The sequence below is a fragment of the Geotrypetes seraphini genome, chromosome 10 (assembly GCF_902459505.1).
Source record: "Geotrypetes seraphini chromosome 10, aGeoSer1.1, whole genome shotgun sequence".
Taxonomy (NCBI): domain Eukaryota; kingdom Metazoa; phylum Chordata; class Amphibia; order Gymnophiona; family Dermophiidae; genus Geotrypetes; species Geotrypetes seraphini.
Window position 1 is genome coordinate 22,204,158 of NC_047093.1, and position 26,263 is coordinate 22,230,420.

The following is a 26,263-nucleotide window of genomic DNA, read 5'->3' on the forward strand; positions in this document are numbered from 1 at the left end:
TGAGAGTGGCTGCGGCTGTCCTGGGCGACTCCAGCCTTAATCGGTTGACGGGACGTTTTCGAGTATAATCAGTTGCGCGTCGATCCTTCCAAGGATAAAAGCAGGGATTGCATCGAAAATGGGAATTGAGTGTATCCCAAAAGTTTGTCAATTCTTCCCCACCGCAGTTTCAACTCCAGCTTTCCCCAGGAAATACCTGCCACTCTTGGACAATCTCATAATAAGTAGATCAGGGGTGTCAAAGTCCCTGTGGAGGGCCGCAATCCAGTCGGGTTTTCAGGATTGCCCCAATGAATATGCATGAGATCTATTAGCATACAATGAAAGCAGTGCATGCAAATAGATTCATGCATATTCATTGGAGAAATCCTGAAAACCAGACTGGATTGCAGCCCTCCAGGAGGGACTTTGACACCCCTGTAGTAGATGATGGCGGGAAGAAAAGACCAACAAGTCCATCTTTTCTGTGGCCTTATTCCTGTCCTCTGCCAAGCATATACCCTGGCTGCCAGCCAGAGGCTGAGCAAATCTAGGATGTCACTACTTATCCAATCTGAATAAACTAACAATTTTGCAAAACATAAGGTCATAGTCTTATGAGACAGTGGTTCCCAACCCTGTTCTGGAGGACCACCAGCCAGTCGGGTTTTGGGGATAGACCTAATGAATATGCATGAGAGAGATTTGCATATAATGGAGGAGGCAGGCATGCAAATCTGCTCCATGCATATTCATTAGGGATGTCCTGAAAACCTGACTGGCTGGTGGAACTCCAGGACAGGGTTGGGAACTACTGTTCTAAGAGGTGGAAAAGACATTGACATCTGACACCCTTAGAGGCCCTCTTACTAAGCTGTAGTAAGCATTAACACTTGTTTACCGCAGCAAAAATTGCTCTGTCGTCCCGCGGTAATTCTTCCATGTACCTGCATTTCCCATGTGTTTTAGCAAGGGGGGAGGGAAGTCAGGGCAGAGAGTACACGTGTTCTCTGGTAATTGGTTAGTGCAGAGGTAGGCAATTCCGGTCCTCAAGAGCCAGAGCCAGGTCAGGTTTTCAGGATATCCACAATAAATATGCATGAGATAGATTTGCAGTGCATGCAAATCCATCTCGTACATGTTCATTGTGGATAGCCTGAAAACTTGACCTGGATCCGGCTCTCGCGGACCGGAATTGCCTACCCCTGAGTTAGGGCCATTCAATTGCCACATGCTTACCGATTAACACATAGTGTGTGAGCTCATACTGCCTACCAAATGGATGTAGTTAAGTGCTCAGTACAAATGCAATACAATAATGGTAAAATTAGCACGGGGCCTTTAATGCTGGAAATAGTAAAAATCAGTCATTTTGCTCATGCTTTAAAAATGGCCTTAGTATGCGGGAATGGCATATGTAAACACGTGCTAAGGCTGCTTTATTCTGCGGCTTAGTTAAAGAGCCTCTTCGAGAGCAAATGCAAATGACCTAAATAAACAAACCAACCAATCTGGGAGTTTGACAATGGAAATGACAGCCCTTCCCTAAACTGTACAGGGCAGCGCTCCAATGAAGCTTCATTTGCATCCACCCAGGACTTTTATAGCCTCTCCCAACTCACTTTGCCCCATCATCATAGCAACAATCCTTGGACAGTGGTCAGGTGCCAGCGCTCATTCCAGAACCCTGCAACCACAAGCCCGAAGTTTGATCACTAGATATGCCGTTGCACGATGCCAGGGATTCATCCCTCTCTGAGCTGTAAACATTGCCCGTGCCGAATGCCCGGCTGCAGCTGGTAGAGGGAACAAAGGATCTGACCCATCAGTCAAGCCCGGGTCTTGTTTATAACAATGTCAGTGAGCTATTGCACCAGCCCCCAAAGAGCTATTTATTGCACATATATTTTTATGAGCTTTTAGATTTAGGATGCAAATAATATTCTACCCTCCATAAAAAAAAAAGAAAGCATCAACATATCTTTCTTCTTTTTTTTTTTCAAGTTGCATCTATTTTTTTGGAAGGTGGTAATGTCTTCAGGTCTCAATTTGCCAATATGTGGGTGGGCCTTAGAAAAATTCACAGTCAAAATATTTCTTCAATCCAGCAAGTTTGATTGATCTCTGTTGTTCTTAGGCGCCATCAACTTGCATTCAAGTCCTAGCGACTTGATGAGTATCATCAAGTTTCGTGGCAGAATACAGAAGCAGATTGCCGGGCTTTTCTTCTGTGCAGTATAAATTCGATGTTGTCGTATCAAATGTGATCCTCCGCCTCCAACGCTGCTCATCTGCTGCTGCCCGGACGGGTGGCACATCGTTAGTCTGACATCTCCGCTGAAACCTGTCCGCCTTGGGAGGCCCTGCTGGAAGTGAAACTACCGACGGCCAGTGGCATAATAAGAGGGGGGAGGTCCGCCCCGGGTGCCATGTTGGGGGCGACGGCACCCCTCCAACTCTCTACCCCTGTCTCATCCCACTCCCTATCACCGCCACGAGCAAGAACTTCAATGTGCTCCTCGTGACCGCGTCGTCTCTCCCGCTGATGTCACTTCCGGGTGCCGCGCATAGGGAGTGACGTCATGGAGAGCTGACGGGGTCACGAGCACGTTGAAGTTCTTGTTACTCGTGGTGGTGAATAACTAGAAGTAGGGGGGCCGCGTGCGGCAGGGGGATCGGGGAAGGAGCTGGAGGGCATAGACAAGGGCATGGGAGGGAAGCCACCACCCCGAGTCCCTCTCACCCTCATTATGCCACTGCCAACGGCATAGCGTACTGCTTCTCAGATGCACGCAAGCTCCAATGGCATGACAAGCCCATGTCCCATGACTCTACGTAAAGTTAAAAAGAATTGGACTCATTGACCCGGTATCTTACTCTGTTTTACCCCCCCCCCCCTTTTACAAAACCACAAAAGCGGTTTTTAGTGCAGGCCGGCGCGTTGAATGCTCTGCGCTGCTCCCAGCATCTTCAAACTGCTTCTACAGGGAAGGGGGGGGGGGGTGTTATTGATTAAGAAAGGCAGTAAAACAAATTCTGACGAATACCTAAGTATATAAAAGAAAAAGAAACATAAAAACATTTCTAGGTTGTTATTGTTTCCATAAACAAGTAAAAGAGGCGCTCAGGAAATCTGACAATAACATATTGCTATTATCTCGCCCTTCTTTCCTTATGAACAGCATTGCGCGTGAAGAAGGACTAGCGTTATCATATTTTCAGCAAAACCCCAGATGCATGACCCTGCCTCCAGCCCCGCCCCCACACAGCCTCCACTCTTTCTCGATGACCTCGAGCCGTGTCTTGAGGGCCTGGAGTATGCGCGGAGGTGTGCGACGTCATCCACGCATACTCAGAGTCCCTTCGGATGCGGCCAGAGCTCGGTGGGGGCTTTCCAAATCTCAGGCAAATGCCGGGTTTTGGAAAGTCTGTCCGGGAGTCCGGACAGTCCTCTAAAAAGAGGACATGTCCGGGTTTTCCCAGACATCCGGTAACCCTAAGAAGGACCAGTTCCCAGATAAGAAAATAAGAATCGCCGCTGCTGGGTCAGACCAGTGGTCCATCGTGCTCAGCAGTCTGCTCCGGTGTCAGGTCAAAAGCGCGCCGGGACAAAGGCGCGTGCAGACAATTGAGCGCAGCACGGAGGCGCGCGCCACAGAAAATTACTGTTTTTAGGGCTCCGACGGGGGGGCGTGGGGGGGAACCCCTCCCACTTTACTTAATAGAGATTGTGCCGCGTTGTGGGGACGGTGTGGGGGGTTGTAACCCCCCACATTTTACTGAAAACTTCACTTTTTCCCTTTTTTAGGGAAAAAGTTGTTTACAGTAAAATATGGAGGGTTACAACCCCCCAAACCCCCCACAACGCCGGCGCGATCTCTATTAAGTAAACTGGGGGGGCTCCCCAACAAAAACCTCCGTCGGAGCCCCTAAAAACTGTAATTTTCTTCGGCGCGCGCCTCCGTCTTGCACTCAGTTGTCGGCGCGCGCCTTTGTCTTTCGCCGAGTTGTCTATGAACCGTCTGCTCCCGTGGCGGCCCACAGGTCAAATACCAATGCTCTAAATGAGCCCAGTCTCACCTGCGTACTTTCCAGTTGAAAAGGAACTTGTCCAACCTTGTCTTGAATCCCTGGAGGGTGTTTCCCCTTATAACAGACTCCGGAAGAGCGTTCCAGCTTTCCACCACTCTCTGGGTGAAGAAGAACTTCCTTACGTTTGTACGGAATCGATCCCCTTTTAACTTCGGAGAGTGCCCTCTCGTTCTCTCTACCTTGGAGAGGGTGAACCACCTGTCCTTATCTACTAAGTCTATTCCCTTCATTATTTTGAATGTTTCGATCGTGTCCCCTCTCAGTCTCCTCTTTTCAAGGGAGAAGAGGCCCAGTTTCTCTAATCTCTCACTGTACGGCAACTCCTCTAGCCCTTAACCATTTTAGTCGCTCTTCTCTGGACCCTTTCGAGTAGTACTATGTCATTCTTCATGTACGGTGACCAGTGCTGGACGCAGTACTCCAGGTGAGGGCATACGTTTGTACGGAAACTATGCCCTTTTAACTTCGGAGAGTGCCCTCTCGTTCTCTCTACCTTGGAGAGGGTGAACAACCTGCCTTTATCTACTAAGTCTATCCCCTTCAGTACCTTGAATGTTTCAATCGTGTCCCCTCTCAGTCTCCTCTTTTCAAGGGAGAAGAGGCCCAGTTTCTCTAGCCTCTCATTGTACAGCAACTCCTCCCTTAACCATTTTTGTCGCTCTCCTCTGGACCCTTTCGAGTAGTCCTGTGATAAACACATCTCAGCAATCAAAACCTATGAAACAGCATTCTCCAATCAATTAGAAAACATAGAAAACATAGAAAAAGACGGCAGAAAAGGGCTATAGCCCACCAAGTCTGCCCATTCCAAATGCCCGCCCTCTGGTTTCACTCCTCTAGGGATCCCCTGTGAATATCCCATCTTCTCTTAAAGTCCAACACGCTGTTGGCCTCAATCACCTGCAGTGGGAGTTTGTTCCAATGATCCACCACTCTTTCAGTGAAGAAGTATTTTCTGGAGTCGCTATGGAACTTCCCTCCCCTGATTTTTAGCGGATGCCCCAGGGTAGCATGTGCAGCTCCCCTGCAAATCAAATGATTAAAAGTTGCCCTTAGTGGTACTGTACTGAGCATGTTTGCAGAATTATCATCAGTCCCTCCATGTTTTAAGTAATAATTCACTATCTCTGTACATTTAATAGGAATTTAATTGGCTTCAGTGCATTTACCGTGGTGGTATTGCTACTGCAATTTTGTAAAGGGGGTCCTTAGTGTTAGTTATTTATATAAGGCCTTATTCTCAAAAGTGTCCTGATTGCAGGTGGTGGTAGGCATCCTACCGCCATCTAACAGACCAATCGGAATGAAAATTAAAAATAAAATAAAATAAAATTGATGTGGTGAATGACATGATGTAAGTGATTGACAAGCACCTACAGAAGTGCCTATGCATGGTGTAGGTGTGGCTTATGCTGGAAATGGCCTTAGGCATCTGTAGGTGAGCTCAGGTGCTTCCAGAGGTGTGTGTCAGATGCCTTAAATGTATTTTTTTTAATTTTCTATACTGTTCTCCCAGGGGAGCTCAAAACAGTTTACATGAATTTATTCAGGTACTCAAGCATGTTTCTCTGTCTGTCCCGGTGGGCTCACAATCTATCTAATGTACCTGGGGCAATGAGGGGATTAAGTGACTTGCCTAGGGTCACAAAGAGCAGTGTGGGTTTGAACCCTCAACCTCAGGGTGCTGAGGCTGTAGCTTTCCCCACTGTGCCACACTCTCCCCCTGTAAAATGCTGGTCTACATTTAAGGCATCTGTACAATAAATAGATGCAATTCTGGATGCAGTGCCTACCAAAGATTGACATGCGGTAGGCGCCTTTGCCAGAATCAGGCCCATATTGTACATACATATACAGTAGAGTCTCAGTTAACCAGGATTCTCACACAACCAGCAAAAAAATCACCAGAGTGAAAAAAAGAAGAAAGTCTCCCGATGCACCAGCAGAAGTGTCCTGAGCCACAAATCCTCCCTCTGTCAAGCCCCCAAGCCCCAAGTAGCTACAAACCCCCTCCTTTCCATCCCAAAGCACCAGTGCAGCAGTAAAACCATCCTCCCTCCCTCTCTCAAGTCCCAAAGTGGCAGAATCAGGCAGTGGTCCTGAGCCTCAAACTCCCTCCCTACCTCCCTCTTCCTTACCCGAAGCACAGCGGTCAACAGGAGGCAGACTCAAAACAGGCTACTTGCAGCCATCCCCAACATGGCCTTTCTTCTGACTTGTCACTTCCAATGCATCAGAGGAAAGGCCCTGCCAGGGCAGGCCGCGAGCAACCTGTTTTGAGGCTGCCTCCTGCTGACCGCTGTGCTTCGAGTAAGGATGAGAGAAGGAGGGAGGGAGGGGGTTCGTGGCTCAGGATCGCCAACTGCTTCTGCCACTTCGGGGCTTGAGGGAGGAGGTGCTTCGGGGCGGGGGTGGGGGAGAATTGAGAATGTGTTAGCCAAGGTTTCTAACACACTCTCAATTAACCAGAAAAAAGTGTTATCCAGTATCCACCAAACCCCATGGGTGCCGGATAACTGAGATTCTACTGTATATATGAATAAAATGCTAATAGATTCTTAGAGTATGTAAAAGGAGCCCATAATATAGAGTAAAAACTTTCTTATGTGCATAGGGCTGGATTGTTTAAATGGAGCTCAGAAATGGGTCAAATGCACATTCCAAAAAGTTAGGACAATGGTCTCATGGATAGCTCGTCATTCATGTGCAGTCCACTTCTCCCGTCCGTTTTCGCTGTGAAAGGGGATTAACAGACCCGCGAATACAGAAAACCCATAAATAACTTTTTCATATGTTATTTGCTGTTTTCTATTTAAAAAACCCATCGTGAATATGGTGAAACCACGAATAACATGGTGGGAGACATAAGAACATAAGAGTTGCCTCCGCTGGGTCAGACCAGAGGTCCATCGCGCCCAGCAGTCCGCACACGCGGCGGCCCATCAGGTCCACGACCTGTTAGGTGGTTTCTGCCTTTTCCTATGACCTATCTCTAAATCTATCTGTACCCTCTAATTCTATCTGTACCCCTCAATCCCCTTATCCTTCAGGAATTTATCTAAACCTTCCTTGAACCCCCATAGCGTGCCCTGCCCTATCACAATCTCCGGGAGCGCATTCCATGTGTCCACCACCCTCTGGGTAAAGAAGAACTTCCTAGCATTCGTTCTAAACCCTGGACGGTTCCTGAAGGAGAGGCAAAACACGGTGAAGAAAGCGCCGGGAATCGGTAATTTTCTCTGTAAACGCTTGGAATCAGCGATTTCTCTATGCAAGCTGATGTAATTGGGGGTGGGGGGGAGGAGACAGCAAGCTAAGAACCTTGAATAATCGACACCGCGAATACAGAGGGAGAAGTGTACTTTCTAATCTGAGTTCTTATTTTGCTTTTCTCTTTTCACGATTCCTTTACGTTGCAGCTATTTTGTTAACCGAGTCGAGCTCCTTTTAGGTGATGACCCGATATATGAATCCAAGTTTTAGATTAGATTAGATTTTTGTGAAGTGAAAAAAAAAAAGCCTCAGAACGGTATGCAATTCACGGTAGCACTTAGTAAAGCCAAGCTGCTTTATGCTTATCATTGGCAAAAAAACAAAACCCAAACAAACAAAAAAAACCCTCCACTCCGCAAATCTCCAATGATCACACAATTCGACAGCAGCCAACCATGCACTAGAGATTTGCACGGGGACAGAAATCCCACCCATCCCCACCCGTCCCCGCCAGGATCCTCTTCGACCCCACCCGTCCCCGCGAGGAATTACCTCCATCCCCGCCCGTCCCCATAAAAAGCAGCAATTCCTTCTGACAGGATCATCAATTCCAGTTTCTTTTGTGTTTGCGCTGCTGTTTTCCTTGTGTAATGTCTTTGGAGGAACCCTTTTTTTGTTTTCTGTTCAGTAATTAACTTATAAACCCCCTCTTTTACTAAGGCTGACGTGTCCATTATATTATATGGACGAACCCTGCTTCCAAAGCCTTCCATCCCGTGGGAGTCCCGTTGGCTAGAGGGGGGTCCCCATGGGAGTGCTGTAGGCCAGAGGAGGGTCCCCGTGGGAGTCCTGTGGGTTAGGGGGGGATTCCCACGATCCCCGTTCCCGTGCAGACCTCTACCATGCACACAAGCTCGTAACTTATCTGTTATAGCCCAAAACTGTTGCACACTTATCCATCAACTGGTGTTGAAAACAGTCCTTGTTCATACTTCCAAATACTCCAAGGAAAGAACTCCATTTCACCGTAGGTAACAGCTGCTTCAGGGGAATGTAGACTCTCTGTACGCCAACGCTGATTACACAGCAGCTCAGAAATGAGTGCCGTAAAAATCAGTAGAAAGCACTATGCTATAAAGGGTGCCTGCCTTTTATAGAATAGCACTTAGCACCAACTCCAACCCATGGAATTAATTGTTGGAGAATATGGTCAAAGCAGTTAGCTTAGCAGGGTTTAAAAAAAGACTTGGATAATTTCCAAAAACAGAAGTCCAGAGGCCATTATTAAGATGGGGACTTGGGGAAATCCACTGCTTATTTCTAAGATAGGCAGCATAAAATAGGTTTTATATCTAGGGATCTTGCCAGATACTTGTGACCTAGATTGGTGTGACAGGGTATACATCCCATCACAGGGAGGAGGAGAACGTACCTTGGAGAAATCTCCCAGGAAGAGACAACCACATGGGTCTGAGGGTAGTCTCCTAACCCCTTTGTAAACTGACAGAATAACGGGAACCTACCAGTGGGAGGAAGTAGATTGACAGGGAAGGCTACTTGGGAGCTAGCAGGGATGAGCTATCCCTCAAACTCCTGTCATCAGAATTCCCTGAGCATTAGCAAGGGCAGAGTAGTGCCCAACTCATGAATTGAAAGATATCATTCTGGTGCATATATTTGAGGTAGAGCTGGAGAAAGAACATAAGAGCTGCCTTACTGGTACAGACCAAAAGTCCATCAAGCCCAGTATCCTGTTTCCAACAGGGCCAACTCAGGTCACAAGTACCTAGCAAGATCCCAAGAGTAAAATCTATTTCAAAACCTCAGTACAGTATAATTGGATGATTTTTTTTTTTTTTTTTGGGGGGGGGTTAGTCTAATAAAAGGTTTCATAACCCCTAGGACTCCAATCTGAATTACAGAAACATACAGCTCAGTTTAAGCCAGTGGTCTCAAACTCGCGGCCCGGGGGTCACATGCGGCCCGCCAGGTGCTATTTTGAGGCCCTCGGTATGTTTATCAAAATAACAAAAGTAAAATAAAACAGTTTCTTGATCATGTGTCTCTTTAGCTATAAATGACAATATTATTATTAAGACTTAGCCAAAAGGAAAGATTTATAAACTACAAAGAGTTTTACCTCATGCAAAACTGTCATTTCTTTAATAAAACATTAACTATTTTTTTTTTCCAAGGCCCTCCAAGTACCTACAAATCTAAAATGTGACCCTGCAAAGGGTTTGAGTTTGAGACCACTGGTTTAAGCTGTCCACCGCCCTAGGAAGAGAAATTCCAGTAGTGAACACACAGGACTTAAAATTCACCAACAAAATGATCTGATTTCTTATTATCTCCTTTCATTAAGCTTTTCCACTCATAATATATGCCTCATCAGCACTCAAGAAAACAATCCCTGGCTTCCAAGAAGCAAAAAAAAAATAAAAAAAAGTGTGGGTAGTTCCTTTTTTTTTTTTCTAATTTTCTCCAGTCCCTAAATTGTTTCCAAGCTCGGTCTGGTACTTTGCTGACGATCCCTAGAGTTGCAGCTTTGCATCCCTCTCCTGTTTGAGCCCTTTGCAAGGGTCTGCCTTTAGTTCCATTCGGGCAGGGGAGAGGTAAGGACTTTAGCTCTCTCTTCTTGGGTCTTAAAGGAGGGAAGGGAGTCCTGCTCACAGTCTGGCAGCCTGCTTGAGGACCGGAGGAATTTTTAAGCCCAGAACTTTTTAAGCTCTGGTTTTCCGTATTCAAATTCCTGCTCTTTTGGTAAAAGCAGGACACTTTGGCTAAGTGTTACCGTGTTGCTGTGACTTCGATTTGATCCAGGTACGGCTTATGTTTCTTTTATGTCGACTGGAAAGTATTGCGCAGAGGGACAAGTGACTTAGGCTGACTTGAATTTAGAGTTCCAGCTTATTTTCCCTGTGGTTGCAAAAAGTGCATCTTTCCTAAGTCTTCAGAAACGCTTCAGTTTATCCGCGGTATTTTTGCAATTGTATTAAAAGTTCTGATGCTGCACATATGTTCTTATAAACTGATAAAAAATGAGAAAAAAAACAAGAGTAAAAGATTAAACTACCACCGAATTAAATTTCATAAAATACTTATGTCCCCTCTCATACAGTCTTAAACAGAGCAAGTTCTGTTACAGTGTCTTGCAGTGCCATGAAGGACTAAAGATACCTATTCCAACTTGCGGTAAAACAAACAGTTCCTATTATTTACATTCCGGCTTAACCGTAAAAAGGGTCGAAATCAGGGACCCACCGCACGGATTCTCTGGGCTCCTTTTACGAAGGTGCGTTAGGGCCTTAACGCGTGGAATAGCGCGTGCTAAAATGCCGCGCACTGCTAGCGCTACCACCTCCTCTTGAGCGGGTAAAAGGAGCCCCTATAATCATTAGAGCCTCCAGGAGGCAAACTCTTGCCTTTTCCCGTTGATAGCGTGTCTTTCCGTCCGACTGTCTGTCTTACATGAAAGCGTTTACCGGGAAAACCGCTTTCTCTTCCGAGTGAGTTTAAGGATGGTTTGGAATTTGTAAGTTCTTTCCACAGACCCACAAGTTCAGGCCGAGACATGCCAGAGAGTTGTCTTCATTGCCTGGCACTGTCGGAAGCATAAGGTCGCTGACCTTTGGTGACTAGAGCCACACGCTGACCCTGTACCCCAGTGGCAGTACAGGTAAAAGTTGCTTTTCCTAACACAGTAGATGAAAATGCTGTATTTTACTGAGGTGACATCTGAGGACAAGCAGCAGTCTTTCAGTAAATGAATTGATAGGGCTTCAGAGAGATTATGAATGTTCCCAACCCAATGACCAGTGCCACCCCTACCCTTTTATTTAATTTTCTATACTGGTTTCCCAGGGGAGCTCAGGATGATTAAAATGGATTTATTCAGGTCCTCAAGCATTTTTCTCTGTCTGTCCTGGTGGGCTCGCGATCTATCTAATGTACCTGAGGCAATGGGGGGATTAAGTGACTTGCCCAGGGTCACAAGGAGCAGCATGGGGTTTGAACCCACAACCTCAGGGTGCTGAGGCTGTAGCTTTAACCACTGCGCCACTCTAGAAATTGAAATTTAGTAAAAGTGATCCAAGTATAGGACAATCAAGCCATTGTGACATCACTGATTAGGTTGGCTCTTAGGTATTGGTGGAATGAGGCATTATGACATCACAATACCTGCTCTGGTTGTCAGAGGCTGAAACGTTTCACACTCTTTATTTATTCAATTTTCTATACCTTTTTCCTAGAGCTCAGAATGGTTTACATGAATTTATTCAGGTCCTTGAGGATTATTCCCTGTCTGTCCCGGTGGGCTCACACTCTATCTAATGTACTTGGGAAATGGGGGTGGGTGGGATTAAGTGACTTGCCCGGGGTCACAAGGAGCAGTGTGGGTTTGAACTAGAGGTCTGCACGGGAACGGGGATCGCGGGAATCATGCGGGTCCCGCAGAAATCCCCCCTAACCCACGGGACTCCCACGGGGACCCCCCTCTGGCCCACGAGACTCCCACGGGGACCCCCCTCTAGCCAACGGGACCCCCACGGGAATGGAAGTCTTTGGAAGCAGAGTTCGTCCATATAATATAATGGACACGTCAGCCTTAGTAAATGAGGGGGTTTATAAGTTAATTACCTGAACAGAAAACAAAAAAAGGGTTCCACCATAGAGATTCCACAAGGAAAACAGCAGCACAAACACAAAAGAAATTGTGGAATTGATGATCCTGTCAGAAGTAATTGCTGCTTTTTATTGGGACGGGCGGGGATGGAGGTAATTCTTTGAGGGGACGGAGAGGATCCTGACGGGGACGGGTGGGGACGGAGAGGATCCTGGTGGGGACGGAGAGGATCCTGGCAGAGATGGGTGGGGATGGGTGGGTTTTCTGTCCCTGCGCAACTCTCTAGTTTGAGCCCACAACCCCAGGGTGCTGAGGTTGTAGCTTTAAGCACTGCGCCACACTCTCCCCTGTTGCTCTAGATACATATTTATTGTTTAAGATATTAAATTATTTTACATATTGAATTTTCTGTCCACTGCACAGATGGCAACATTTCCACTGATGCTGCCATAAATCTGGAAAATAAAAAAAATTAAGTAAAAAAGATTAAAGGAGTCAAATGAATATGCACACAAGTTCTTTTCCAGCAATTTTACTATTCATCAGTTTCCAAAATTTCCACTGCTAGGTTTACTGCGTCTTGGTTTGCTGCCACGTGCAGAAGATACGCTTGGGGCTCCTTTTACTAAGCTGCACTAGCGATTTTAGCACGCCCGCTACACGCTAACACCTCCATAGAGCTGGCGTTAGTATTTTATTTATGTAGCGCGCGCTAAAAACGCCAGCGCAGCTTAGTAAAAGGAGCCCTTAGTCTTCTCGGTTCATAGTCGAAAACGCGCAGGACAATCGAGCGCCGACAATACAGAGCGCTGGACTTAAACTTAATTTTAAAGTGCTCCGAGGGGGGGGGGGTTTGAGGAGGGAACCCTCATAGTTAAGTTAGTACTGTTTGCACTGCCATTAGGTGGGGGTGTTGGAGAAAACCCCCCATTATAGGGGGAAGAGGCATTTTTCCCTTTTTTTAGGTAAAAATGTCAATTTCCTCTGTAATGTGTGTGTGGGGGGCCCCCTCGCCCCCCCTTCTCACCCCCCAAAGGCTGCGGCAACTGTACTAACTTAAGTGGGGGTGAGAATTCCCCCCACACACCCTCAGAGCACTTTAAAATTAAATTTAAGTCCGGCGCGCTGATGTCCTGCACGCGATTGTCTGCTCTGTACTGTCGGCGCTCGATTGTCTCGCGCGCTTGGGTCCCGTCACCAATCTCCTCTTCTCATTGGTGCACTGTAAATTTATTTGGTTATCCCTCATATCCCCTCTTTTACTAACGCATAGCTTGGGTTTTAACGCCGGAAGCTCACAGAATTGCTATGAGCGTCGGAGCAGTTACCACCGCTGCCGGCGCTAAAACCCGCGCTATGCATTAGTATAAGGAGGGGTGGGATACTGCGTTAACTGAAAATTTCATCATATTTTTTCAGCCTGTCTGGTTTGCTGCAGGGCAAATTTTTCAGGGGGGAGTCCTTAGGTAATTGTTGTATGATGTGTTTTACCATGTATGTGTATTGTACTGATTCGTGTTATTTCTTTTAATTTATTTATATTACCATGTCATTCAAAATGGCGTACAGTTGTTACAGTGTGAGGTTGCACATGGTTGTGAGCATATAGGGTGTCAGGTCAAAAGCGTGCCGGGACAAAGGCACGCGCAGACAATTGAGCGCAGCGCAGAGGTGCGCGCCGCTCAAAATTACTGTTTTTAGGGCTCCGACGGGGGGGGCATGGGGGGGAACCCCCCCACTTTACTTAATAGAGATCGTGCCGTGTTGGGGGGCATTGGGGGGTTTGGGGGGTTGTTACCCCCCACATTTTACTGAAAACTTCACTTTTTCCCTGTTTTTAGGGAAAAAGTTAAGTTTACAGTAAAATGTGGCGAGTTACAACCCCCCAAACCCCCCACAACGCCGGCGCGATCTCTATTAAGTAAACTGGGGGGGGCTCCCCAACAACACCCCCCGTCGGAGCCCCTAAAAACTGTAATTTTCTTCAGCGCGCGCCTCCGTCTTTCGCGCCTTTGTCTTTCGCGGTGTTGTCTATGAACCGCATATAGGGGGTCTTTTACTAAGGCACGCTAGCCGATTTTAGCGCCCGCTAAATGCAAACGCATCCACAGAATATACTGAGCACGTTAGCATTTAGCCACGCTAAATCGGCTAGAATGCCTTAGTAAAAGACCCCCATATATATTATTTATTTATTATTTATTCTTAAAATTTCTATACCGTCTAGCTACCTGGCGGTTTACAGTAGTGTTTCTCAAGTCGGTCCTGGAGTATCCCCATGCCGGTCAGGCTTTCAAGATATCCACAATGAATATGCATGAAAGACATTTGCATATAATGGAGGCAGTGTACGCAAATCAAGTTTATGCAAATTCAATGTGGATATCCTGAAAACCTAACTGGCCAGGGGTTACTCCAGGACCGAGTTGAGAAACACTGGTTTACAGTATATCCACATAACACAATACTTATAACCAGTACAAAAGAGGGACAAATAGTCAACAATTAAGTTCACAGTTAATCCTCAATCAAGACAAGCCAGACCCTATAAAAGAGTATTATCGAACAAAAGTGTTTTGAGGAGTTTTCTGAAAGTCCTTCTATCGGTACATTTCCTTAGCTGCCCTGCCATCGACTCCCATAATCTCACCCCCAGTGATTTATAAAACCGAGAGAATAGGTCACTTATGTATGTTGCTTGATTTGCTGACCGTAATTAATGAGGTGGAATCGAGCAACTTCTGTGCATGCCCTCCGAGGAGGAGGCGGTTAGAGCTGCTGCCTCCGCAGCCTAAGGTTGCAAGTCCAATCCCAGCCTGCTCCTTGTGATCCCGGGCATGTCACCCATTGCCCCGGGTGCCACAGCTAAACTGTGAACCTGCCAGGACATATAGGGAAAATACTCAAGAGTACCCGATTACTAATCAATGATTTGTAAATTACTATCTTCTCGGTCACTGCGCCAACTCTCTAGAACAAGACAAGAAGACTGCTTATCAAAATTTAAAGCTAATTTTAAAACATTTATGCTTAAAGATGCTTTTGATGCCTAAATAATTTTCAACATTTGCATTCAGGTCTATTTTCTTCCCCCCCCCCTCCCTTTTGTGTTTCCTCTAATTTCTTTTCTTTTCTGTAGCAAGTATTTGTATTTTTATTGCATTTTTATTATATTTCTCTGTCCATTATCATTTTAACTCTGTATGTACACCGCTTAAACTTATAGATAGGCACCATATCAAATTAAAAATAAACTTGAAACTTGACCTGATCCTGGGGTTATTTGGGGCACCAATTCAGAAAATTAATTTGCATAGACTGCATCGGTTCCAATTTCTTAGATATGGTTGATTTTATTAATATTTTACCACCACTTAAAAGATCTCTTCTGCAGAATCGGGATGTCATAACAAGCTTTCTTTTTTGAATGGGAAATTTATGTATTTACCGTAAATTACTTGTAAGGTGCACCTAGACCCATTGTATAACCTAAGCTGTCCATCCTAAGCATTAGACATTAACACATCTTCTTAGCACTTCTTCGCCCCTCTTAGCTGCAAGTTGGTTTGTAATCATGATTTAATCAGGGCTATTTGAAACCGTCTTTAGGGCTGTTTGAAACAGTCTGCCTGTGATCTATTTGCATCAACATCCTAGAGTCAGATTGATATAATTTCCCATAGGCCTTTGCTGACATTAGTTATGCCAACTGAAAATGCAGATTGCTAGCAATAGCTATGCTGACATTACTCGCATTTTCTTTGTATATAATCATCTTTGGTAGCATAAGAGAGAATCACACTGCTAACACTACATATAAGCTAGGCCTGATGAAACCATTTGTAAAGGCTTTGAATAAAGGCGGTTCATGCATTGAATACGGTACATAGCACATATGTAGGGTTGACAGATTTTCCAATTGGAAAATCCAAACCCCTAGACCTGCCCCCCAGGCCTTCCCAGTTCTGCCCATCCCCGCCCTAATCCCGTCCCCAGTCCCGTCTAGTCCAGTGCCCGCTGACTGCTCTTGTTGTACAGGGAGGAAGTCCGCGCAGACGCCAAGCGATGTCATGCGCATGCATATATGCGCGCGACATCATCGCGTGGTGTCCGCGCATGGATGGACTTCCTCCCCGCCCAACGCGATTTGAGGAGGCTTTTCAAAACCCGGACAAAGTGCTCAAAATGCATTAATTTAATCACTACAATAAAATATCCTGTTTTTTTTTAATGGGCGAACAGAATGAAGAGTCGTATATGACACATGTTGCATATCTCAAAAACCAGAGCTGATAGGAGAAAACTGGTGCCATTTTTGGAATTGGCAGGTCAAATATACCCAGAAACAGGTTTAACATTTGAGGCACCAAAATGAGCGTTGGCCAGGGTTATCAAAATGGCTCACCGCGGTCTTTTCCGAGCTTTCTAGCGGTCTCCGATTCTGCCATGCAAATGTAGTAAAATGGGATCATTGATAGTCAAAGGAGCACTCCTGGCAATTCTCTAACATCGCCGTGTAATTCCCCAAGCTTGATGCTGGCTTTTTGTGACCAAAATCACTGACCACTCCTGAAAAATTTGCATCTCAGGCATGTGTTCCTGGCTGTGAGTCATGATAAAATTTGACATTAAAACAAAGCTATAACAAGATTCACATGAATTATAGTAGTTTTTTTGGGGGGAGGGAAAACAGAAGTACGCTTCTTGAGTGTGTGTATTATAGGAGTGTCTTGTGGCTCACAATAAAATTTCAAAACGATACTGTGGGGTGGTGCGTCACGAAGATGGTCCTACCAGCCACCGAAATGGACCAGGGTACCACAAAGATCGGGTGATTCTAACGAGAAAATGTGGAACCAGTTCCTGGACTTCCAAGAGTATAAAATTATGAAGTTTATTAATACAACAACATTCAAAAATATCACAATTTTTTAAATTTTTTTTTTTATTACAATATAAATCCACTGACTGAATAGTAGCCAGACCCTACACAGGCCGTGTTTCGGCTTTATTAGCCTTCCTCAGGGGTACTTCAAATGCAGTAACAGGCAATCAAAGCAAATAAAAATCTTTTTGGTGAGTGTTGATGATGCTCACACTTTCAAGCCAGTGCGAGCATCGTCAGCACTCGCCAAAAAGATTTTTATTTGCCTGTTACTGCAGAAATGAATAGCAATATCATTAAAAAAACAAAAAGAGCAATAATACATAAAATAAATAATAAAACACTTCAAATCAACTAAAATAGATACGACATATAAACTACATATCAAATGTCATCATCAAAGACACCATTATCAAATTATAACAAATAAAATGGCTAAATATATCATAATATTTAAAAATACGAACGGACTAAGCAAATCAATTTCATAATCATAATAATCATGCAATCCATAAGCATAAATCTGATGGTGAATATAAAATATAAACCTAATTTTGATTACCGGCGCTAAAGACGCACCCCATATTTAAGCATATTTTGAGGGGGAAAAAGTGTGTCCTATACACCGGCAAATACGGTATTTAATATTTTCTTTAACTGAACATGAAACTAAATTCGGCTAGTGGATTTTTCTTTAATTATAATCAAGTTTCTTCATTGACCTCTCTTGCGCCTCCTCCTCTCCCTTTCTCTCTCTCTCTTTTTGTAATTACAGTGTGTTATTATCCGTGTGTTCCATATTCATGGATTTGCTGTACCATGCAAATTCATGTGAAAATCATGCAAATTCATGCATGGATTTGCTTAATCATGCAAAATTCATGGATTTGCTTAATCATGTAAAAGGGTAAACCATTTTTGCTATTCACGGACATTTTTGCTTATTTATGGTTCTTTTTTTCTTTTTTTCCCTGTTGTGTTTGGTTGGTCAAAAGTTGTATTAACTGTCTGGTTTAATCAATGTTTTATTTTTTACCCTGATTTTATCGTTATTTGTAAATCGCATTGGATTATGATTTTGAGATCAAATCAAATTTTTAAATAAACTTGAAACTTGAAAACTTGATAAACTTGATGCACATGTGTTCCCATGAAGCTGAAAATACTCATAGAACTGTGTGTGAGTATTGCCACGATAAGCTCAGCAGCCATGTCTGCTTGCAATGCGGGCCAGCATTTTGATGGCCTACATCAGGGGTGTCCAATGTCGGTCCTCGAGGGCCGCAATCCAGTCGGGTTTTCAGGATTTCCCCAATGAATATGCATGAGATCTATTAGCATACAATGAAAGCAGGGCATGCAAATAGATCTCATGCATATGCATGCCCTGCTTTCATTGTATGCTAATAGATCTCATGCATATTCATTGGGGAAATCCTGAAAACCCGACTGGATTGTGCCCCTTGAGGACCGACATTGGACACCTCTGGCCTACATTGTAGGCGTCTATTGCGGGCCTAGAGAGGCAAGTAGAGCCTTTTAGGCCCGCCTGAGGCTACTTCTGGGCCAAGGCACGCCCATGCCTTGCCTTAGACGAGCTCAGGCGGGCCTACGTGCCTCCCTAGGTTTCTGGAGACGCCTACAATGTAGGTGGCCTGCCTCGGGAGGTTCTTTTTATAAACATGCATCCTGAGTTGCTGGTTAGGTAGCAGTTGGCCGCCTACAATCGGGACGCCATTTATAGAATTTAACCTTATGTGTATAGCCCTCGATGGAGACTTCTCCAACTTTGTTGATTGAGCTGCGAGCTTTTCAGCGGCCCCTCAGATCATTTGGATCCGGTTTTTGTTTGTTTTTTTTAGCTGCACCGATGTGAACACTGGGGTATAATCAGTACATGTCCCCATTTTGCCCGACTTGAGCCCTCAAATTTCGTTGGCCCTCCAACTTCTTCAGGGGCATAACCTGCAATTAAGACAGATAGGGAAAATGCTTTAGTGCCTGATTTGTAACTCATTCTGAGCTCCTTTGGGAGAATGGTCTAAATCAGGGGTGGGCAACTCCGGTCCTCGAGGGCCGGAATCCAGTCAGGTTTTCAGGATTTCCCCCAATGAATGTGCATGAGATCTATTTGCATGCAGTGCTTTCAATGCATATTCATTGCGGAAATCCTGAAAATCCGACTGGATTCCAGCCCTTGAGGACCGGAGTTGCCCACCCCTGGTCTAAATAAATACCTGGAATATTTCTCATCATTTCCTTGACAGATTAGGATAAAAAGTGTTTTTGTGAAGCAGTTTTTTTTTTTTTTAATTTTTCATAAATACTGTTAGTTTGCAAATCAGAGAGGTTCTGCAGAGCCATCAAATGATTATATCACATTTGAAACGTATAATCCGTATATACCACATTAATTCCCTTTTTTTTTTTTTTTTTTTTACAAAACCGCAAAAGTGTTTTTTAGCGCAGGCCAGCGCACTGAATGCTCTGTGCTGCCCCCAACGCTCATAGGAACTCTTTTTTGTAAAAGAGAGGGGTGGGGGTGTTGTTAATGCGGGGCACAGAAAAAGATGCCAGATAATACTCAAGGAATTGCAGAACGATAACAATCATAAGAATTTAAGAACCCATAAATTTCCTAAACATAAACGCTTTTAATATTTTTTATAAATAAAAAAAAATAGTCCTTTATAGACCGAGTTCAAGTTTCAAGTTTATTAATGCTTGATAAATCGCCTATTTAATTTCCTAAGCGATGTAAAATACATATTAATATATAACAACTAATACAATAATAAATAAAAGACAAACTAAAAAAGACAATACACGAATAGGGAGGGAAAAAAGGGAGAAGTTACAATTTCTTTTCAGGAGTTGAAGAACATATAAAGGAAAATAACATAAGGGGGAATAGGACTTTAAAATAGCAAGTTAAAAAGAAATTTTGGTTGAGAAAATCATAGATTAAAAGCTTCTTTGAAGAGATAAGTTTTTAAAGGTCTTTTTCGTTTCTAATAAATTGAGGAATGGAGTTCCATAGAAGAGGTGCTGTGACCGAGAACAGATCGAATGGAGCAGGGGTGTCAAAGTCCCTCCTCGAGGGCCGCAATCCAGTCGGGTTTTCAGGATTTCCCCAATGAATATGCATGAGCTCCCCAATGAAAGCAGTGCATGCAAATAGATCTCATGCATATTCATTGGGGAAATCCTGAAAACCCGACTGGATTGCGGCCCTCGAGGAGGGACTTTGACACCCCTGGAATGGAGCATAGTGATGCTGCTTGATGCATCAAAGAGGCCCGCAGGAATTTAGAAAAGATAGTTCCATGTACTTTCGGAAAACAAAGCAACACCTGGGACTCCTTTTAGCGCACGCTAACGTGCAGGTTAGTCTATGGACGCGTTAACTCGCGCTAAAATGCATAGCGCACCTTAGTAAAACAGGGGGCTAGTTTTTTTGCCTAATATTGGTGGATGTTATTTAAAGATTTAAACCAGTTAGCTAATACCAGTGCTGAGATCAATTTTTAACCATGAACTAAAAATGCTGGGGGAGGGGCAGGAATCCTGAATGAGATCAGTAACAGAAGAGTTGGACGTTTGACAGGGTTAACTTCTGCGTGCTGCTCCACAGCTGCTCTGCGCTGGATTTAAACGCTCCCAGGCAGTCGGCCTCGCCTTTGACTGCTCAGGGCTGACTCGAGGGTCTAAGGATCATTCCGAGCAACCAATAAATTCAGAGACCCTTCAAGAGAATTTGCAAATAATAAAACAAACATCTTTTGGCAAAGATTTATATTTTCTAAGATATATGAACATGAGGTTGTTTTGTTTTTTTTATCCCCAAGCGAACACTTTTGTAACAAGGCTCAGTGAGACCTGTTTGAAAGGAACTCCATATCTCCATATGTCTTGCAAAACTATTTCTATCCCCCCCCCTTCAAATTAAAGCCTCGACCCAAGTTGTGCTTTTGCAAAGCTGTGCAACATGAGGGCTGTTACCCCTTTTGCCCCATACATTTATGGGTTGCTTCATTAAAGACTTTTATCTGGGGACTCCGAGGCTCTTTCATTAGAAACTCAAAAGAGGAGCCACAAAAATAGACAGGCTACATTTGTCGTTATTAGGGGAAACGCGCTGACTTTGTTCACTGTCCGCTTCACGTGGCTTGGGGGTGCTTTGAAAGGGGGAGGGAGGGAGGCTGCTTTTCAACGGAGCGCCATCGTTTTGGCAAAATGTTAGGAAGCTGCAGAAGGAGAGAGAATTCGCCCAGATTTATTCGGACGTCCCGGCTTTCTCCGAGAGTTAGGGAACAAGAAAGAACTTGGGCTTAGAAGAAAGTTTATTTCTAAATTTCATAGATTAATTTCTCATTCATGTTTTTTTTCGTTTCTTTTCTTGCCACAGGAAACCTCTACACTAAGATTGTCTAGTTTCTAATTCAGCATCAGCTTACAGCTTTTCTTTGAAATCTCTTATCCGTAAAAAGACTTTCTGGGCAAATAAGATTTATGCTAATCAGCAGCATGATGGATTGTAAAGGCGTGTGGTAAGTATGTTAAGGCATTTGTGACCTTTCTTAAAGCTTCTGTTTTTCTATTAGTTCTTTCATTTTACAAAGTAGACTCATAGGTTGGGGTGATCATATGGCTCGAGAAAAGGAAGGACGGATTGAGACATCCAGGTTTGACTTCCATTGCTTTCAATGGAAGTAAAACCCAGATGTCTCTATCTGTCCTCATTGCTTTCAGTCCCTGCTCTGAAGAGCTTATAATCTAACTTGGACATACAGACATGACATATAGGGTTGAAGATGCAGAACCCAAGGTGAGGGGAGTTAGGAGTTGAAAGCACTCTTGAGGAGGGGGGCAGGCCTTTAATTCGAACGCTGCCAGTGACGGAGCGTGCTGTAGGGATTCGGACAGTTTGTTCCAGGCACACAGCGCAACAAGATAGAAGGGATGGAGTCAATGCAAGGTTTGAGAGTCAGTGGCTGTGTCCATTTATACTCTGATTCTTCTCTCTTTCCTTAAAGAATAAAAAGGGGATGATTTCCTGCGGTTAACTACGGGGATAAATTCTGCCCCTCTGTCATTCTCTAGTTTTACCTTAAATCAGTATGTGGATGCATCATATATGGAAATCAGTTGCAAGCATGAATCACTTCATATTTTTTGTAGCACTTTATGGCTGTAGTTGCTTGTGCTGCCCAATTCACTTTGGTGCATCAATTTGAATCGATTCATTGTCCGAGAAAATCGGACTCACTGATTCAGCGACCCCCCCCCCCCCCCCCTGGTGAGACCTGACATATTTCTGAGGTTCCCTAAAACAGCAGCAATGGCAGCACTCTGAATGGGCTGCTTTGCGGCCTTCCCCGATGACATCATCGGTGATGCAGCAGAGGTAAGCCCTAGTGGGGCAGGTCACGAAGCAGCCCATTCAGAGCGCTGACACTGCTTTAGGAGGCCTCAGAGGTATGTCAGGTTTCATGGTGGGAGGATCAGTGGGATGCTGCTGCACAGGAGGATGGGAGGGAGGGATGAAAAGCTGCTGCTCAGGGGGATAGGAAGGGAGAAAAGATGCATAGGGGCGGAGAAAGGAGAGAGGAAGAATTGGGAACGGAGAGATGAAACTAAGAGGTAGAAAGGGGTGAGAGGGAGAAATCCTTCATTTGATGGAGGGGAGGAAGACATGCATGGAGAATAGAGAGGGAGAAATGTTGGACAGAGTGGAGGGCAGGGAGAGATGGTGAATGGGGAGAGAGAAAGAGATGTTGCACATGATAATGGAGGGGAGGAAAGGAGAGAAGTTGCATGGAGGGGAATGAGAAGTTTGACCCAGGGCACAAGGCAGAGAGAGAGAGTTGGTAGATAGTAGAAAAGAAACAAATGTTGGATGTGACAGTGGAAGGTAGAAAAGAAAATAATTTTATTTTCTATTTTGTGATTACAATATGTCAGATTCGAAATGTGTGTCCTGCCAGAGCTGGTGTTAGACAGCAAGCGTGAACTAGGACCTAACAGAGAGAGGAAAAGTATTTTTAATTTTGTTTACACCACAGCGCCAGCGTGGGGTTGGAGAGGGTAAAGGGGGCTGGGGTGGGTGGTAAGACTACAAAATAAACCTGCCAGAACGTTTGAAAAAAAAAAAAAATAAAAATGCCCGATTGAGCAGGAAAAGTGAATCGAATCAAAAAATTGATTCAATAGGCTGAATCGAATCGAATAAATTTTCCATGAATCGGGCAACACTAGTAGTTACTAATTTAAATGAAGAATAATGTCATGTACAATGTTGGAATACTCTTCGGTTGAATATTTGTATATTTTTATCACTGTTCCCCAGGTTTTGCTGCGCAACAAATCTAGTCTAAGGGTTCAAGGAGGGAAGTCAAGCCCGTCGCCTCAAGATGACTGAGGAGCCCATCAAGGAGGTCCTAGGAATTCCAAAGTATCCAGAACCTGTAACGACGGAGAAGGCCAACAACAATGACTGCACGATTATTGCCGCACCTCGGCTTGGCGAATCCCAGCTGTCCGCCGCAACTGGGGGTGCGGAGCTGTCCTGTTACCGCTGCACCATCCCCTTCGGCGTGGTCATCCTCATAACGGGAGTGGTAGTCACAGCAGTGGCGTACAGCTTCAATTCCCATGGCTCCATCATTTCTGTCTTTGGACTGGTTGTCTTATCGTGTGGACTCCTGTTGGTGTTCTCCAGCGCTCTGTGCTGGAAAATCAGAGAGAGAAGCAAGAGAGCTAAGAGGCGAGAGAGTCAGACCGCATTGGTAGCCAACCAGAGAAGCTTGTTTGCCTAAAGCTGCGTGGAAATCTCTAGAAACTGAGTAGAGAGTTGCCGATCCTTTCCATCTCCAATATACCATTTCTTTACAGATAGAGCTGCAGATGTTAGAACGTGGCGGGGGGTGGATGACAGAGGACTTTGACCAAAAAACCTGCTTAGATTTATGGAAATGCTTGTAAGTCTATTGTATCAGAAACTAAGAAATGGTGGTATTTCCTTCAAAGCCAACCCCCCTCCCCAAGAAGAATAGCGTTGCTTTAACTTTGACACTTGCAAAAGCAATAATTTTGTAATTCTGAGAGATCCAGGTCACTTGTCAGCACTCAGAGAACTGGCGAGGTGAATTAAGGCAAAAATGTGATCACGCAGAAAGTTCCAGGAACTGTATCAAAACATGTTAACAAAAAAAGACAATGGGGTGGCAAGACAACACAAAGATTAAAACCGATACACAAAGGCCCTGATTCTCTATACAAGTGTATCGCAAACTGTATACCGCGTGAGATTGCAGATGTTCTGCGAGACGCTGGCGAAGAGGAGAGGTGCCAGCACCGGCTGACTGCCCACAGGACATGCCTTTTGTGGCGAGAGGCACATCCTGCAGGCAACACCTCTCCACATGTCTTCCCTTCCAGCACCAACCACTGGCGGCTCAGGGCCAGTCTGGAGGGCCGTCGCGAATACATGGATGTCGCCGCATGCACATGGCATCATCGCGTCCACGTCCGTGCACTTCCGGGATGCCTCGAGTCGCGGCCGCCGCGTTTAGTGTGCTGTGGCTTGGCAGAGTTTGCGAGACGTCGCTCTGTACGGTGCCGCAATTGGCGGCCGCCTAAAAAGTAGCCACTAATCGCGTGTAAATCATGCGACGGCGCCGTACACGGAATCGTGCCTCTGGGAGAGATAGGCCGCTGGAGATGTAGGCCAGAGTTTTCCAGGCCTACATTTCTAGCGCCTGTCATCGTTGTGAACGCGTCTACGAAGGCACTTTAGGGCACCTAACGCCATTTCCGGCATTAGCCACGCCTACAGTGACATCATCTTGCCTACCGGCACCTAAATGTAGAATTTGCCCCCCAAAATGAGAAGAATGCAGAAAAACATTTTAGCATCTAAAATACGGCAGTGGTAAATTTTTTATTTTATTTGTATTTTTTCTAAAATGAACGAACTGGTTTATGAATGTCATCGTATTGGTTCGCATGAATGATTTATCTGTGGTACTTTATTTTTGTTATTGATATTAGTATTGTTATTATTATTAATATTAAAGAGTAATATTACCTGATTAAGTTTAATTGTACATCCTTGTGTCCAATCTAGAAAACCCAAGGTATGACTTTAGTTAAAATGCAACTTTTTTTTTTTTTTGTAAATCAGCATTATCGTTTTCAACCAGCACTTTTTGGTCAGTTTTTTTATATAAATTTTTTATAATGGACATTTCCTATAAAATAATAAATATTCAGTGCTGCTACTGAAGTTCTGTTATTTTTCACTAGCTTTGAGGTCTTACTGTATGCACAGTAGCTATGATTTGCCTGTTGAATGCTGCTTTTCGCAAAAAACGAAAGGAATTGATCCCAAAATATCCACAAAGAAGAAAATCCAGAGAAAACCAAAAAATCTCTGTGGAGTGACGATGTTCCTAAATGGACTTTATTTTAAAGTATCAAAGTTCCAAAGGTACACTGAAATCATCCACATAAAATAATTCCATCCACATAAAAGTAAATCATCCACATAAGAGCCTTAAAGGACCTAGTCCGCTAGGGATACAGGACCCAACACGGTCCGTGTTTCGACAAAAAGTCTTCTTCAGGGATCCCTTGTCTCACTTCCGGCTCATCACACAATTGTTTCCCACGTACTCACCTTTATAGGACCCCCAGGGACCCCTGAAGAAGACTTTTTGTCGAAACGCGGACCGTGTTGGGTCCTGTATTCCTAGCGGACTAGATCCTTTAAGGCTCTTATGTGGATAATTTACTTTTATGTGGATGGAATTATTTTATGTGGATGATTTTAGTGTACCTTTGGAACTTTGATACTTTCAAATAAAGTCCATTTAGGAACATCGTCACTCCACAGAGTTGTTGTTTTTTTTTTTGAATGCTGCTTTTCAGCATTATCCATCATGGAGATGATTAAACCTGATTAGATGTTATCAAAGGGCACACAAAAAAGGGTGACGGGACTAAAGCGCACTGGACAATCGCGCGTGGACAAACCCACTAAGACAAATGCGCGCAGGACGTCAGCGCGCCGGATTAAAAGGTAAGTGTAAAATGCTCCGAGGGGGGATGTGGGAGAGGGGACGTGGGGGGGGAACCCCCCACTTTACTTAGAACAGTTGCCGCTGAAACTCCCCCCTCACACACACACACACACACACACTTACAGAGGAAAGTGTAATTTTTCACTAAAACACTGGGAAAAATTACACTTTCCTCTGTAATGGGGTCCCCCCCCAAAAAAACCCCAACGGCAGTGGCAACTGTTCTAAATAAACTCCCCCTCCCTCGGAGCACTTTAAACTTACCTTTTAATCCGGCGCGCTGACGTCCTGCACGCATTTGTCTTAGCGGGTTTGTCCGCGCGCGATTGTCCAGCGCGCTTTCATCTATGAATCCAAAGAAGTGGGGTACCATAGAAGTCAGAG

The 26,263-nt window shown here is 44.6% G+C and overlaps 1 protein-coding gene across 3 annotated transcripts; it reads left to right on the forward strand.

Annotated features, from left to right (window-relative positions):
• Positions 1 to 9,802: 9,802 nt before the first annotated feature.
• TMEM100 (transmembrane protein 100) lies at positions 9,803 to 24,889 on the forward strand. Of its 3 annotated transcripts, none has more exons than XM_033961976.1 (3): positions 9,803 to 9,899; positions 21,205 to 21,346; positions 23,146 to 24,889. In XM_033961976.1, the coding sequence occupies exon 3, from the start codon at positions 23,210 to 23,212 to the stop codon at positions 23,612 to 23,614; it is 405 nt and encodes a 134-aa protein (XP_033817867.1). In that variant the 5' UTR covers positions 9,803 to 9,899; positions 21,205 to 21,346; positions 23,146 to 23,209; the 3' UTR covers positions 23,615 to 24,889. The 3 variants fall into 3 exon arrangements, with proteins under 3 accessions (XP_033817867.1, XP_033817868.1, XP_033817866.1); XM_033961975.1 differs by having other exon boundaries at positions 9,845 to 10,107; XM_033961977.1 differs by lacking the exon at positions 21,205 to 21,346 and having other exon boundaries at positions 9,843 to 10,107.
• The last annotated feature ends 1,374 nt before the right edge of the window (positions 24,890 to 26,263 follow it).

What these genes read in the sequence shown, in the direction of transcription:
- TMEM100 (XM_033961976.1), top strand. Translation starts at nt 23,210, where the DNA reads ATGACTGAGGAGCCCATCAAGGAGGTCCTAGGAATTCCAAAGTATCCA.